The sequence below is a fragment of the Schistocerca serialis genome, chromosome 11, assembly GCF_023864345.2.
Source record: "Schistocerca serialis cubense isolate TAMUIC-IGC-003099 chromosome 11, iqSchSeri2.2, whole genome shotgun sequence".
NCBI classification, from domain to species: Eukaryota; Metazoa; Arthropoda; class Insecta; order Orthoptera; family Acrididae; genus Schistocerca; species Schistocerca serialis.
In genome coordinates this window covers 45761846-45774315 of record NC_064648.1, presented here as the reverse complement: position 1 = coordinate 45774315, position 12470 = coordinate 45761846, and the positions used below count along the sequence as shown (strand labels likewise).

Genomic DNA, 12470 nt, shown 5'->3' with positions numbered 1-12470 from the left:
AGGTCACAGAGTCCCAGAACGAAATATGAGAGGTCAAAGGGGTTGTGAGGACAATTTTTTTCTTGGAAGCAGAAAACAAGCGAACACTGCAATTCCAAGAGCAGCTGTAATTCCTCCTTGTTGGATCTAGTACCACAAATGTTCCATTGGAGAAGAGTCATAATGGGGATTGGGGAGGAGGGAACAAATGAAGGTTAGTCACCTTGCGGTTGCTGAGTACCAGCCTTCAAAAATTCACTGCTACAGGGGCAGAGGCTGGAGAATCCTGTTCATGAGATCTACAAACATTTTGTCATTCTCCTTGGGTCAGCCTTTGAATTCCATGGCAGAAAATCAGTAGGCAGTGGGCACCAGCAAAATGAAGGTCAGCTCTGTGAGGGTATATGTGCCAACAGAACTGAAGGGGATCTCTAAGTCAGGGAAGGAGAAAACCGTTCATTTTTGTTTGATTTCATAGAACTTTCTAGATGGCAGATGAAGACTACATTTTTAGCTGTAGAAAGTATTTGCGGGAGTACTGCTTTTGTCCTTCCAGCCTGATAGTTCTGTAGCAGGCGATTTCGTCATCAGGGGCAAGGATTTGATGGTTTGTTGTGCAGCCGCAGGAGGAGAAGGAGATGCTACTGTGACCTGAGTGATTTCACTACTGCAATACTGAACTTGAAGTTGCAAGTCTGGGTGGGCATATTCTCCATTATTCATGGTATAGCAAAAATGATACTGTAAATGCCAGATGGTAAAATGCAAGGATCTTGACTAGCAAACAACTGTGAGTGACAAGGTGGAGTTTGATGTCCTTCACTCAGATCTCCTGGATGGCTCACTCATTAAGACACATGGGACATTCATGGGATTACAACTGATACAGCAGAGAGGAGGCAAACAGCTGCCCTAATGAGCATCTCTGCCAAGAGTAACACATTTGGCCATGTTTTGACAGGATATGTGTTTTATTATAATGTTGAACTCATTTTGTTTGTAATGTATGGTTGGACCATGATGACTTCATAGCCTGCCTTAATCTTTGAGGCAAACACTACTTGAGCAAATGGTAGAAAAAGAGTGCATGTGGGCTTTAAGTTTGCATCCATATTTTTCATTACTCAATGGGGCACAGTGATGCTATGATTAGAGGGAAGTGTGGATTTCTCCCTCGGTGAGGCCATCTAGCATCAGAATGTAAAGAACACCATGTGAAGAATTCAGTGAACGATGGTCCTCAACACAAACAGGATAACTCTGGAGGAGTGATTCTGTAAGCAATTGTAGGGCCCGAAAATCACAATACGTCTTCAGAAGCAAAGTTGTATTACATAAATGACAAAAGAATTTCACAGGGCCTGCAACTACAACAACACCTTTTAGAATAATGCAAGCATGAACCATAGCAAAGGACTGACCACCTCCGGTACGTGATACCATGAGGAACTGATGTACAGCTGGTATGGCCTTGAAATCTTTAGCCTCATTCTGTTTATGTTTAGTAGACACACCCTAAGACGTTGATTGAGCCACTGCAAAAAATCCCCATGATTGCCAACATCTGCAATGGCATGCTCCTTCCAATTGGGTGCCCCCTCAGTGGGGGATTCACACACTGTAAATGACTGTTCACACCTCCCGAACTCCTGACAGAGGGACCAACTGGCATTTGGGAAAGTAACAGTCACCCCTCTCTGGGCCTGGCCTGTATCAGAGGGTATGTGTGAACCCTATTGTTGACCCAGAGCTAGGAATTATGCATTACCTTGTCACCTGTAATGTGTCTAATGAAAGAGCCAGCCTTCAGGAACACACCAGGATGATGGAGGAACAAAGAGAATGAGGATTTACCAGTTAAGTCTTCACAAACTTACTGAAACTGGCACCAGCTACTCACAATTCTTCTTGATCATGGCCCGTAAACTGTCACCACTACAAGCTTGTGTGTTTCCTGAGCACCACTGTGGCACAGCATTGAAAGAGTTGTCCAACACTATATTCATTCATCTGAAAGGCTGGGAATCAGCTCCGATTTTTTGATTTATAGCCACTCACCCTTTCTTGTTCTACTGCTGTATGACATTAGCTTGTGGCTATCAAGATGAATTTCTTGAATGTCAGTGATTTTCAAGTGATGTTCTAGATTAAGCACAATACAGCTGCTGATATACAACCTGAACATTTGTCTTCCTGTACAGATATTAGACATGTGCTCTATTTATTTAGGAACAGTCACATAATGGTTGTTGCACAGAACAGCATTACTGACCATACTGCCTTGTAATGTTGGTGCTTATTGGTAATTCTAAATAATTAAAGTAGTGTATTTTATTTCTGAAGTACTCTCACAATAAATAAAAATTAATATTTCTCAAAAAGTTCTGCAGTGAATTATGAAAACTTACCTTGCACTATCAGATGCATATCTTGTTGAGGCTTCCACCTGAAACATTTCAAGAAATGGTCAGTGATTTACAACTGATGGGACAGTAAATAAATAGATTTATATTAACACCTACCAACATGTGATTAGTCCACCAAATGCTGTAAGTGAAGCTTGAAAATATCATTAAAGAGGACATGATAAACTGTTGCAGTTAATGAAACAGAATATTAGTCAGAATTCACTTTCCATTTTCTCAATTTGTCTTCAGTACTGTAAATAACTACACAAGCTAGTAATTTGGTTGTAGCCATACTTCCTACTAGACACTTCACATTTTTAACCTGTCATGCACTTCCGTCTTGTGTAAAATTTTCATTCACGTTTTTTTATTATGAAAACTGCCATTCACTGACAGAAGAATTGATTATCATAAATGACACATTTAGGCCTTTGTGCTCTGGGCAGCCCAGATGAACTTGCAGAGGTGAGGAGCGACTTCTAAACCCAACCTTAAGTTCACACCCAGAACTACATACAGACCTGGACCATTAAATATACAAACATTAATAAATATTGGCAAACTCAAAATACTTTCAGACACTATAAATGTATAACAAAATTGGTATTACAAAACAGCACATTCACAGATGAAGAAATACCACATTCAGAGAACTGTAGATTTTTACATAGAACACAGGGAAGAAATTTGCGAAACTATCCCAGAACTAGGCTCTGCATTCATAAACGTCAAATCTATGTTGCAATCAGTACCAAATTTTTCCATTACCTCCAGAAAGACTCACTCCCTGCAGTAATCCAATATTTAGATGAGAGGTACACAATAATTGATGCACAATAAATCATGTTAACAAGAACAATGCAGAAAGCAAAACAGTCCTGAGAACTATGTTGAGAAGCATCTGTTGAAGTTCCAGAGGAAAACGTAAGTTTTTATTAAATTTTTATCCTCAGATTGGTACAGAATGGAGATGACAACACTTTCTGCCTAAACTGCTATTAATTAAATGTATTCACAACTGCAATTTTGACTTATGCCATTCTCAGGTGACAGCTTACTACGAACTATGTCGAAGTTATTACATGTCATGATGCCTAGTCATTGGGGAGTGGACATAAAGATGTGCAGTATGATATGACTGACAGAAATTAGTACATTAAGTACTAACATTGTCTGGACATAATGAAGACTCCAGTCTTGTAATGACTATGGAATTTGCAAACACGGTTAACACAAGGAAAATACTACCTCAAAAGGAATTATAAAGGTTTCAGACATACACTGACTTACCACTTGAGAATCGTACAGCCGCCAAATTATTTTGAATAAATATATACCATAACAGTCCAGGGAGAAAATGTTTTCATTTATAAATGTCTGCCTGACTGTGGATGTAAGAAAAAAGGACAAATGGTAAGAAAAAGACAGTTAGCTAAATTGTTGGCAGATAAGCATCCCCCCCCCCCCACACACACACACACACACACACACACACACACACACACACACACACACACACACACACATATATATATATATATATATATATATATATATATATATCACTAAATCAATAAAAAGATATGCAATCAACACTAATATGATTTGATAATATCACATAGCTTATGTGCCAATAACAAAGCACAATTCCAAGAACTTGATAAATTTCATAGTCAGACATAGATACCTGTTGAAATTGACCATTACCACTGATTAATAAAAGTGGTTCCTGGCCTAGAATAACTGATAATCATGTTCACAGAAGATTCAAAGAAATTACATGAAAAGTTCAAGGAGAAAACTACAGCAGAAATTCTAAAATACAAGATATATCAGGGATGGCTTAGGACAGGAAGGTCCTGTGATGGGCAGATTGATGAAGGACTAAAGTGGCAAAATACTATTGGAATACATTTGTAAAATTTTAGAAGGTTTATGACTATAAAGCACGACTGCTTTTATTCAAAATACTTAAAAAATCTGACATGCAGAATACAACATGAGTCCTTTTAAAAGAACTTCAGCCTCATTTGATATAAGAATAGACTTTAGCCAAGGCAATGGACTAACTCCATTCTTCTTTCAGACCATAATAGAAAAATGAACAGTGAACAGATGGAGCACTTGTCAGAACATAATACCACAAGTTGAATACTACTTGGTTAGAAAATGGATGTCAAAATTTTCTGTTATACTTTTGTAGATAATTTAGCAATACTGATAGCGTAGAGAAGGTACAAAACAGAGAGAAAGAAAAATAGTAGGAAAAGCATGACTACTTATCTCCTCTGATAAGAAGCAGTAATGGGGGAACAGCAATACTGCAAAATCCCACTCAAATACTGAGTATGAGAGTATCAGGGGAAGACAAATTTAAGGATCTATGATAAGTCATATGGCCAAATGGTGGAGAAAATGGAGTCACAAGAGGAAGACTATGAAAGATGGACTTTGCATTACAGTAAACAGAAGATGTTCATAGTAAATATTCATTCTCCAAAATTGCAGAACCTCTGACTCGGAAGGCAGTCATTTGGCCAGAATACACATCTGTATCATAAACACTGATTTCAGATTTAACAAATAATAGTGAAAATTATGAAAAAAGAAAAGATATTAGGAAACAGAACACCAGTACAAACATTTAAATTCAGAAACAATAGACAAGTATACATAAATATGTAGGAAAATATCTGGGGCCAGAATTTGGCAAAGAAGGGTAATGAGTCTTAGCATACTGAAAAAACTCATTGGCTTACAGAAGTGCACAAAGACCTACAAGACACTTGTATAAATACGCAAGAAATTGAAAACCGAACCAAATACAGAAACAGAATTGAGTTGATAAATTCTCCACAGCAAAATAGTTCCAAAAAGACAAGATAGAAACTAGACATCAGGTGAGTGGAGAGAAATACGCGTACAGATGAAGGAGTAGCATAAAGAAATGTTAAACCTTAGCTGGCCTGTAACTGAGCAGAACAAAAAAATTTGTTTCTCATTCATAATACCTTCGCAGTATAGCATAGTGGTGCTGTATGTACTGCAAATGAACTACAGCAAGGAGGTCAAAAAGTCTCTGCAAATATGCAGATAACAGTATTTGGAGTGTTTTGTTAGGCTACAGCAGTGCTCAGAAGTATTTTTCAGTTGCGTTGTTATACTGTCAGTACTGCTTGCATGCAGTCACAGAAGAGCAATGCATTTATGTGTCACTCCCCTGTGTCTGCTTCTGTTAATCCACAATTTCATACCAGCCTCATCCATCCAACCCTTGTCACATACATGAACAACACCTGCCAGTATTCCACAATGTTTTGACATTTTTTAGCACTTGAAAATGATCACTGGATTAAGTTTAGTGCCATCAACACAACACGAAAGAACAACAGTGTAGTGTTTTAATAGTTACTGTTTTAGCACTTTTCATGGCAACAATTTTGTTACTTGGCAATCAAGTCTTTATGCACTATTTAACTTAGTTCCATACTGGTTTTCTTTCTATGTTGTATAATAATGTGATGGAAAGGTAATACTATTGTCATACTCTTGTGGAATTTTATGAGATGTTTTGGTCTTGGTTCACATGCTATTTCCATGACACTTTATAAACCTGTAGCACCAAACATTTTCACCCTTAGTATCTGTTAAGTTCCACTGTAGCACTAGCTTACAAGCATGTATTCGAGACTTTTTGTAGCAATTCGAACACCATTTGGATGGTGTGCTTGAATCCATTTCAGTACAGCATCTTCTAGTTTTCGCCATTTTGTATTCAGTCCCCTATTTGCACATTTGGCCTTCCTTATGTTTTTCTGTTCTTCTTTACTAGCCTGCCAATAGCAATTTTTTTTTCTGTTGCTGGAGGACTGGAATGCTGCTCAGCTGCTGTGTTTCCACATTGTTCTGCATATGCTTTTACTTTCTATTTATAGCTTGCATCATATGAGTACCTTTTATTTTTTCCACTGTGAAGCTAGCTACTAAAGAAAATATTCTTCTGTTACCAATAACACAAATCACTTTCAATTCAAGTTTGTTGGCACTGTAGACTGCAATGACACGTCACAGGCTAGACAGTGCTCTTGGTTTGTGATTGTGGGGCATGAGGGAGACACTGTTAGCAAGCTTGTGAATCCCAATAACTCATGTTCATTGCATTGGTGCAATTGAATCCAATGTTGCTAGATAGAAATAGATTTCCTGCAGCATTGAATATGTGGCAAATTTTAAGGCAACCAGGAATTTTGACGCCAACACTGGACTTGTTATATTAAATTCGAGTATAACACACCTCAACTTTGAAGGCACTTTTTTGAACAAAGAGCCCGCATCTCGTGGTCGTGCGGTAGCGTTCTCGCTTCCCACGCCCGGGTTCCCGGGTTCGATTCCCGGCGGGGTCAGGGATTTTCTCTGCCTCGTGATGGCTGGGTGTTGTGTGCTGTCCTTAGGTTAGTTAGGTTTAAGAAGTTCTAAGTTCTAGGGGACTTATGACCACAGCAGTTGAGTCCCATAGTGCTCAGAGCCATTTGAACCATTTTTTTAACAAAGAAATGAGTTTTATAATCTGTAATATATGGTATCAAGTCTCTGTAAGTACCACTGGAAATTAATTTGAACAAATAATTAAGGTAACTTAAAATTTATCTTGCATTCAAATTTTCAAATACTACGAGTGAGATATTAATGTGAGTATCATCAAATGTACAGGATTGATTGTCACTGAACATTTGTCATTTAACATTGAAACACGAACAGATATGTGGGAATGTCCGTGTTACTGATAAGTTGCATATATGTACAGTATTTAACAATCACTTTCTGAATATAGCAGGTGAACTAAATAGAAACCTAGTCCCAACAGGGAATCATATAGCGCTCTTAGAAAAAAGTGTTCCGAGACTGTTACCTGATATGCTCCTCCATGATACTGACAAGAGGGAGATTGAGTTAATAATTAAATTACTAAAGACCAAGAACTCTCATGGATATGACGGGGAATCTAGCAGAATACCGAAGTATTGTTCTTTGTATGTTAGCCCAGTACTTAGCCGTATATGTAACTTTTCCTTTAGGAGTGGTCGGTTTCCTGACCGATTAAAGTACTCGGTAGTGAAGCCACTTTATAAAAAGGGAGACAGGGATAATGTTGACAATTATAGACCTATTTCTATGCCATCGGTGTTTATGATGGTTCAAATGGCTCTGAGCACTATGGGACTCAACTGCTGTGGTCATTAGTCCCCTAGAACTTAGAACTACTTAAACCTAACTAACCTAAGGACATCACACACATCCATGCCCGAGGCAGGATTCGAACCTGTGACCGTAGCAGTCGCACAGTTCCGGACTGCGCGCCTAGAACCGGGAGACCACCGCGACCGGCCATCGGTGTTTGCTAAAGTTATCGAGAAGGTTGTATATGCAAGGTTACTGGAGCATTTAAAGTCACATAATTTGCTGTCAAATGTTCAGTTTGGTTTTAGAAATGGTTTAACAACTGAAAATGCTATATTCTCTTTTCTGTGTGAGGTTTTGGACGAATGAAATAAAAGGTTGCGAACGCTAGGTGTTTTCTTTGATTTAATGAAGGCTTTTGACTGTGTTGACCACAAAATGTTACTGCAGAAGTTGGACCATTATGGAGTAAGGGGAGTAGCTTACAATTGGTTTGCCTCTTACCTTAAGAACAGAAAGCAGAAGGTAATTCTCCGCAATATTGAAAGTGGTAGTGATGTTCCGTCCCAATGGGGCACTGTTAAGTGGGGCATTCCCCAAGGGTCGGTGCTGGGGCCACTGCTGTTTCTTATTTATATAAATGATATGCCTTCTAGTATTACAGGTGATCCAAAAATATTTCTGTTTGCTGACGACACCAGCTTGATAGTGAAGGATCTTGTGTGTAATATTGAAACAGTATCAAATAACGTAGTTCATGAAATAAGTTCGTGGCTTGTGGAAAATAATTTGATGCTAAATCACAGTAAGACTCAGTTTTTACAGTTTCTAACACACAATTCAACAAGAACCGATATTTTGATCAGACAGAATGGGCATATTATAAGCAAGACAGAACAGTTCAAGTTCCTAGGAGTTCGGATAGATAGTAAGCTGTTGTGGAAAGCCCATGTTCAGGATCTTGTTCAGAAACTAAATGCTGCTTTATTTACCATTAGAACAGTATCTTAAATAAGTGACACTTCAACACGAAAAGTAGTCTACTTCGCATATTTCCATATGCTTATGTCGTATGGTATTATTTTTTAGGGTAGTTCTTCTGATTCGAAAAGGGTATTTTTGGCTCAAAAATGGGCTGTTCGAGCTATATGTGGTGTAAGTTCGAGAACCTCTTGTCGACCCCTATTCAATAGTCTGGGAATTCTGACATTGCCCTCACAGTATATATTTTCTTTAATATCGTTTGTTGTTAGCAATATTATCCTATTCCCAAGAGTTAGCAGCTTTCACTCAGTTAATACTAGGCAGAAATCCAATCTGCATGTGGAATGCACTTCCTTGACTCTTGTGCAGAAAGGAGTGCAGTATTCTGCTGCATCCATTTTCAATAATCTACCACAAGAACTCAAAAATCTTAGCAGTACCCCAAACACTTTTAAGTCTAAACTGAAGAGTTTCCTCATGGCTCACTCCTTCTATTCTGTCGAGGAGCTCCTGGAAGAGCTAAAAAATTAAACAAATTCCAGTGTTACATTGTTGATTTTCTTTCTTTAAATTTACGACTTGTCACCTGAATATGTTTTTTTATATTTCATTTTATCTGTTTCTAATATCGTGTTATAATTTCATGTATTGACTCGTTCCATGACCATGGAGACTTCTCCTTAATTTGGTCCCACGGAACAATAAATAATAAATAAATAAATATACATTTAATATTTTTCTCTGGTGAACTATGTTCCTCCCAAGCCAAGAGAAATACCATTAACCGGCTATCCATTTGGAATACTTTCCTGAGAGAGAAAGCCGACAACTGTGAGGCAGTATTTAAATTCCCATTCATACAACTTTTGCAATAGTATCTTTGAGGAAGTTTAGGACATTTCGAAGGTCAATGCTATGATGGCAAGTAGAATTTGTCACACATTTAAACATACTCATCAACCCATTGACAAACAAAAGATGAATGCAGCCAAAGTAAATGAGGAACAGCAATAAGCAAAAGATTCAACATATCAAATATTCTAACTCTGCTGACTGATCTCTCAAAAAATCAGATGCATAGCCAACTGCTAATTTGTCACTTTCCAGCTATAGAACATTATTCACAAGTATTATATAGAAAAACACTAAAACTGAATTCAACGGTATTATATCAAACTGTGCATCTGAACTTCAGGAGTTAAATATAGCACTGTAAAGTTTTTCATTAATTAATTTTTATAAACACTGATTACAATAATGCTGAATTTTACTACTGTTAAGCCAAAACTGCCACAAGCACAAACCACACATCAAACTGTACAGATTATCTGGAACTCAACTGTATCCAGGGTATCTAAAATTTGACTAAAACTACTCAATTAATTTGACGAGAGCTAAATATACTCCACAATTCCATACACCAAAAGACAGTATATTTTACACTACACCCTTACCTTTATCCTTAGTCAGTATGTGTTCGCACGTTTTTGGAAAATTAACTATTATGCAGTGTGAACAAGATATGTTCAGTTCAATTGGTTGAATTCAAACTTTGTATGTGCTACATAGTAGCATAAAGCACCATGTAAATAAGCAGGAAATTATGATCTAACCTGATAAGACGCATTTGTTTGTATAGAAATATTCCTTTGTGTTTACTTATTTTAACAGTTTAATGATGGCAGTTTATTATGTTTCCACCAATATTTAATGTAATATTTATCTTAGAATATTTCATAAGGTTTTAAAGTGAGAAGCATGGGGAGGTGCTTAATTCAAGCCAGGCTTCACAAACTCCTCACTAGGGTACGAACTAATCCAGAAGGTACGTTGAGGAAGGAGGATGGGGAAAATATAAAAACAGCATGTGAGACACTGGAACTGCTCCTCAAAATTCATTTTCTTCAATATGCTCTGGCGGATAACATAGGCCAGAATGCGACCCCTGAAAGACAATGGTTCTCAGCCACTCAAAGAGAGGGCTGCGACCTGCCAAGGCGTGTGTCGATTTCAGTAAAATCCAATGGGCAGTGGGAACATTGTAACTGGTCAAGTCACCTGGCCCCGATGGAATCTTTCCAGCTCTCTTGAAACAAGCAGGAGAGAATCTTGTAAGAGCACTGTGCAGGTTATTCAGGGTTAGCCTAGCAGCGGGAGTCATTCGCAACGCCTGGAGGGCAGTGACAGTTGTCTTTATTCTAAAGCCAGGGAATACTGATCATAACAGGCCCAAGGATATGAGATCAATCAGTCTGGTTAATGTACATGTTGGGGAGAGGAGGCTAACTATGGCTTATCTATATTCAAACCAACACACACATCAACCAGGTAAATCACCAGAGAAAGCTTTCTGTCAATTTGTTGTGAGGGTGGAGAAAGTCCTTTGCTTTCAAGAAAGAGCCCACTCCATCTTCCTGGACATTGAGGGAACTTTTTGTAAGACAACCGTTGATTCCATGATTAGGGCAGCAAAGATGCATGACCTAGTGACCACTATATGTAGGTGGACTAAGGCCATGCTTAGTAGGAGGAGGGTAGAAGCCACCGTGATGAATGAAAAGATGGTAATTAACACCACTAGAGATTCTCCACAAGGAGGAGTTTTGCCCACTTCATTGTGGAATCTAGTGGTGAACAAACTCATTGAGAAACTAGATTCCAGGCAATGATTTTGTGAAGGATACACAGATGACCTTGTCATAGTAATACTTGGCAAATTTACTGACACAGTTAGGAATATGGCACAAGGTGCACTGGACATTGTGCAAGACCAGTGCATTAAATAGAACCTAAGGGTTAATCCTATGAAGACTGTTGTGGTATCAATCATGAAGAAGCATATCCAACACTGAAGCTGGAATCTAAAGCTTTTCAATGAAACTCAATCTGTGAAGGGGATAGTGAAAAATCTAGGGGGTACCCTTAGATGAGGAACTAATATGGACCCCTCACATTAAGAGCATCTGCTCCAGGGCGAAAGGTACTCTACTGAGTACCAGAAGGACTTTTGGCAAAAAACTATGGCCTAAGACCCTGAGGTATGCACTGGATATACAGCACAGTGGTTAGACTTAGGATCTCCTATAAGGCCGTGGTGTCCTGGAAGAAGGTAGAACAGCAGGTTGCAGCTAAGAAGCTTGCTAAGGTGCTGAGCCTGTCCTGCTTCATCACAAGAGGCAGAATTAGTAGCACACCAACCACTGGGGTGGAAGCCATGCTGGACATGCCTCCACTAAACCTTTGGGAAGCAGCTGGTGCATACAGACTCAAAACTGGTAAAAACTGCATCTCATTGAGAGATCCAGACCCACACACTAATATAGTGAGTGAGGCAAATATAGGAATGGCTGGGGAACTGCCGGCCGACTATACAATAACTCCCAACTGCTTCAACAAGCTTTACAATATAATAATTTGAAGTTGGGAACAGTAAGAAAAAACAGTTTGACACCATACTGGGGACATTGTCTGGTTCACTGATTGGTTGAAATCAGACCAAGGTGCTGGGGCCGTGGTATATGGAATTCAGTGAAGACTGGAGGGCATCATCTCTCTAGGACAACTGGCCTCGGTATTCCAAGCTGAAATTACTGCAATCAGGGTGTGTGTGTGTGTGTGTGTGTGTGTGTGTGTGTGTGTGTGTGGGGAGGAAAAAATACATAGGTGCTAGAAGGATCGTAGCATCTACATCTATTCAGACAGCCAGACAGACCTTAAATCATTAGCATCTCCTGTAACAAGATCTAAAATTATTGCAGAATGTCACAGGGCTCTGGTGGAGCTAGGGGGAAGCGATTGGGTAAAACCAATGTTGGTCCTTGGCTACTCAGGGATCGGTGGCAATGAACAAGCTGACAAATTGGGGGCAGAGACTCCATTCATTGGACCGAAACCTGTCCTGACAATCACCAAGGCTATGAT

The 12470-nt window shown here is 38.9% G+C and overlaps 1 protein-coding gene across 1 annotated transcript in view; it reads right to left on the bottom strand.

The window, feature by feature from the left end:
- LOC126427346 (zinc finger protein 492-like) overlaps positions 1-12470 on the bottom strand; it is a 75366-nt gene that overhangs the window by 29090 nt on the left and 33806 nt on the right. Inside the window, exon 5 of the mRNA XM_050089672.1 lies at positions 2388-2425. Coding sequence (XP_049945629.1) covers positions 2388-2425 — 38 coding nt within the window. The remainder of the gene's footprint in view (positions 1-2387; positions 2426-12470) is intronic.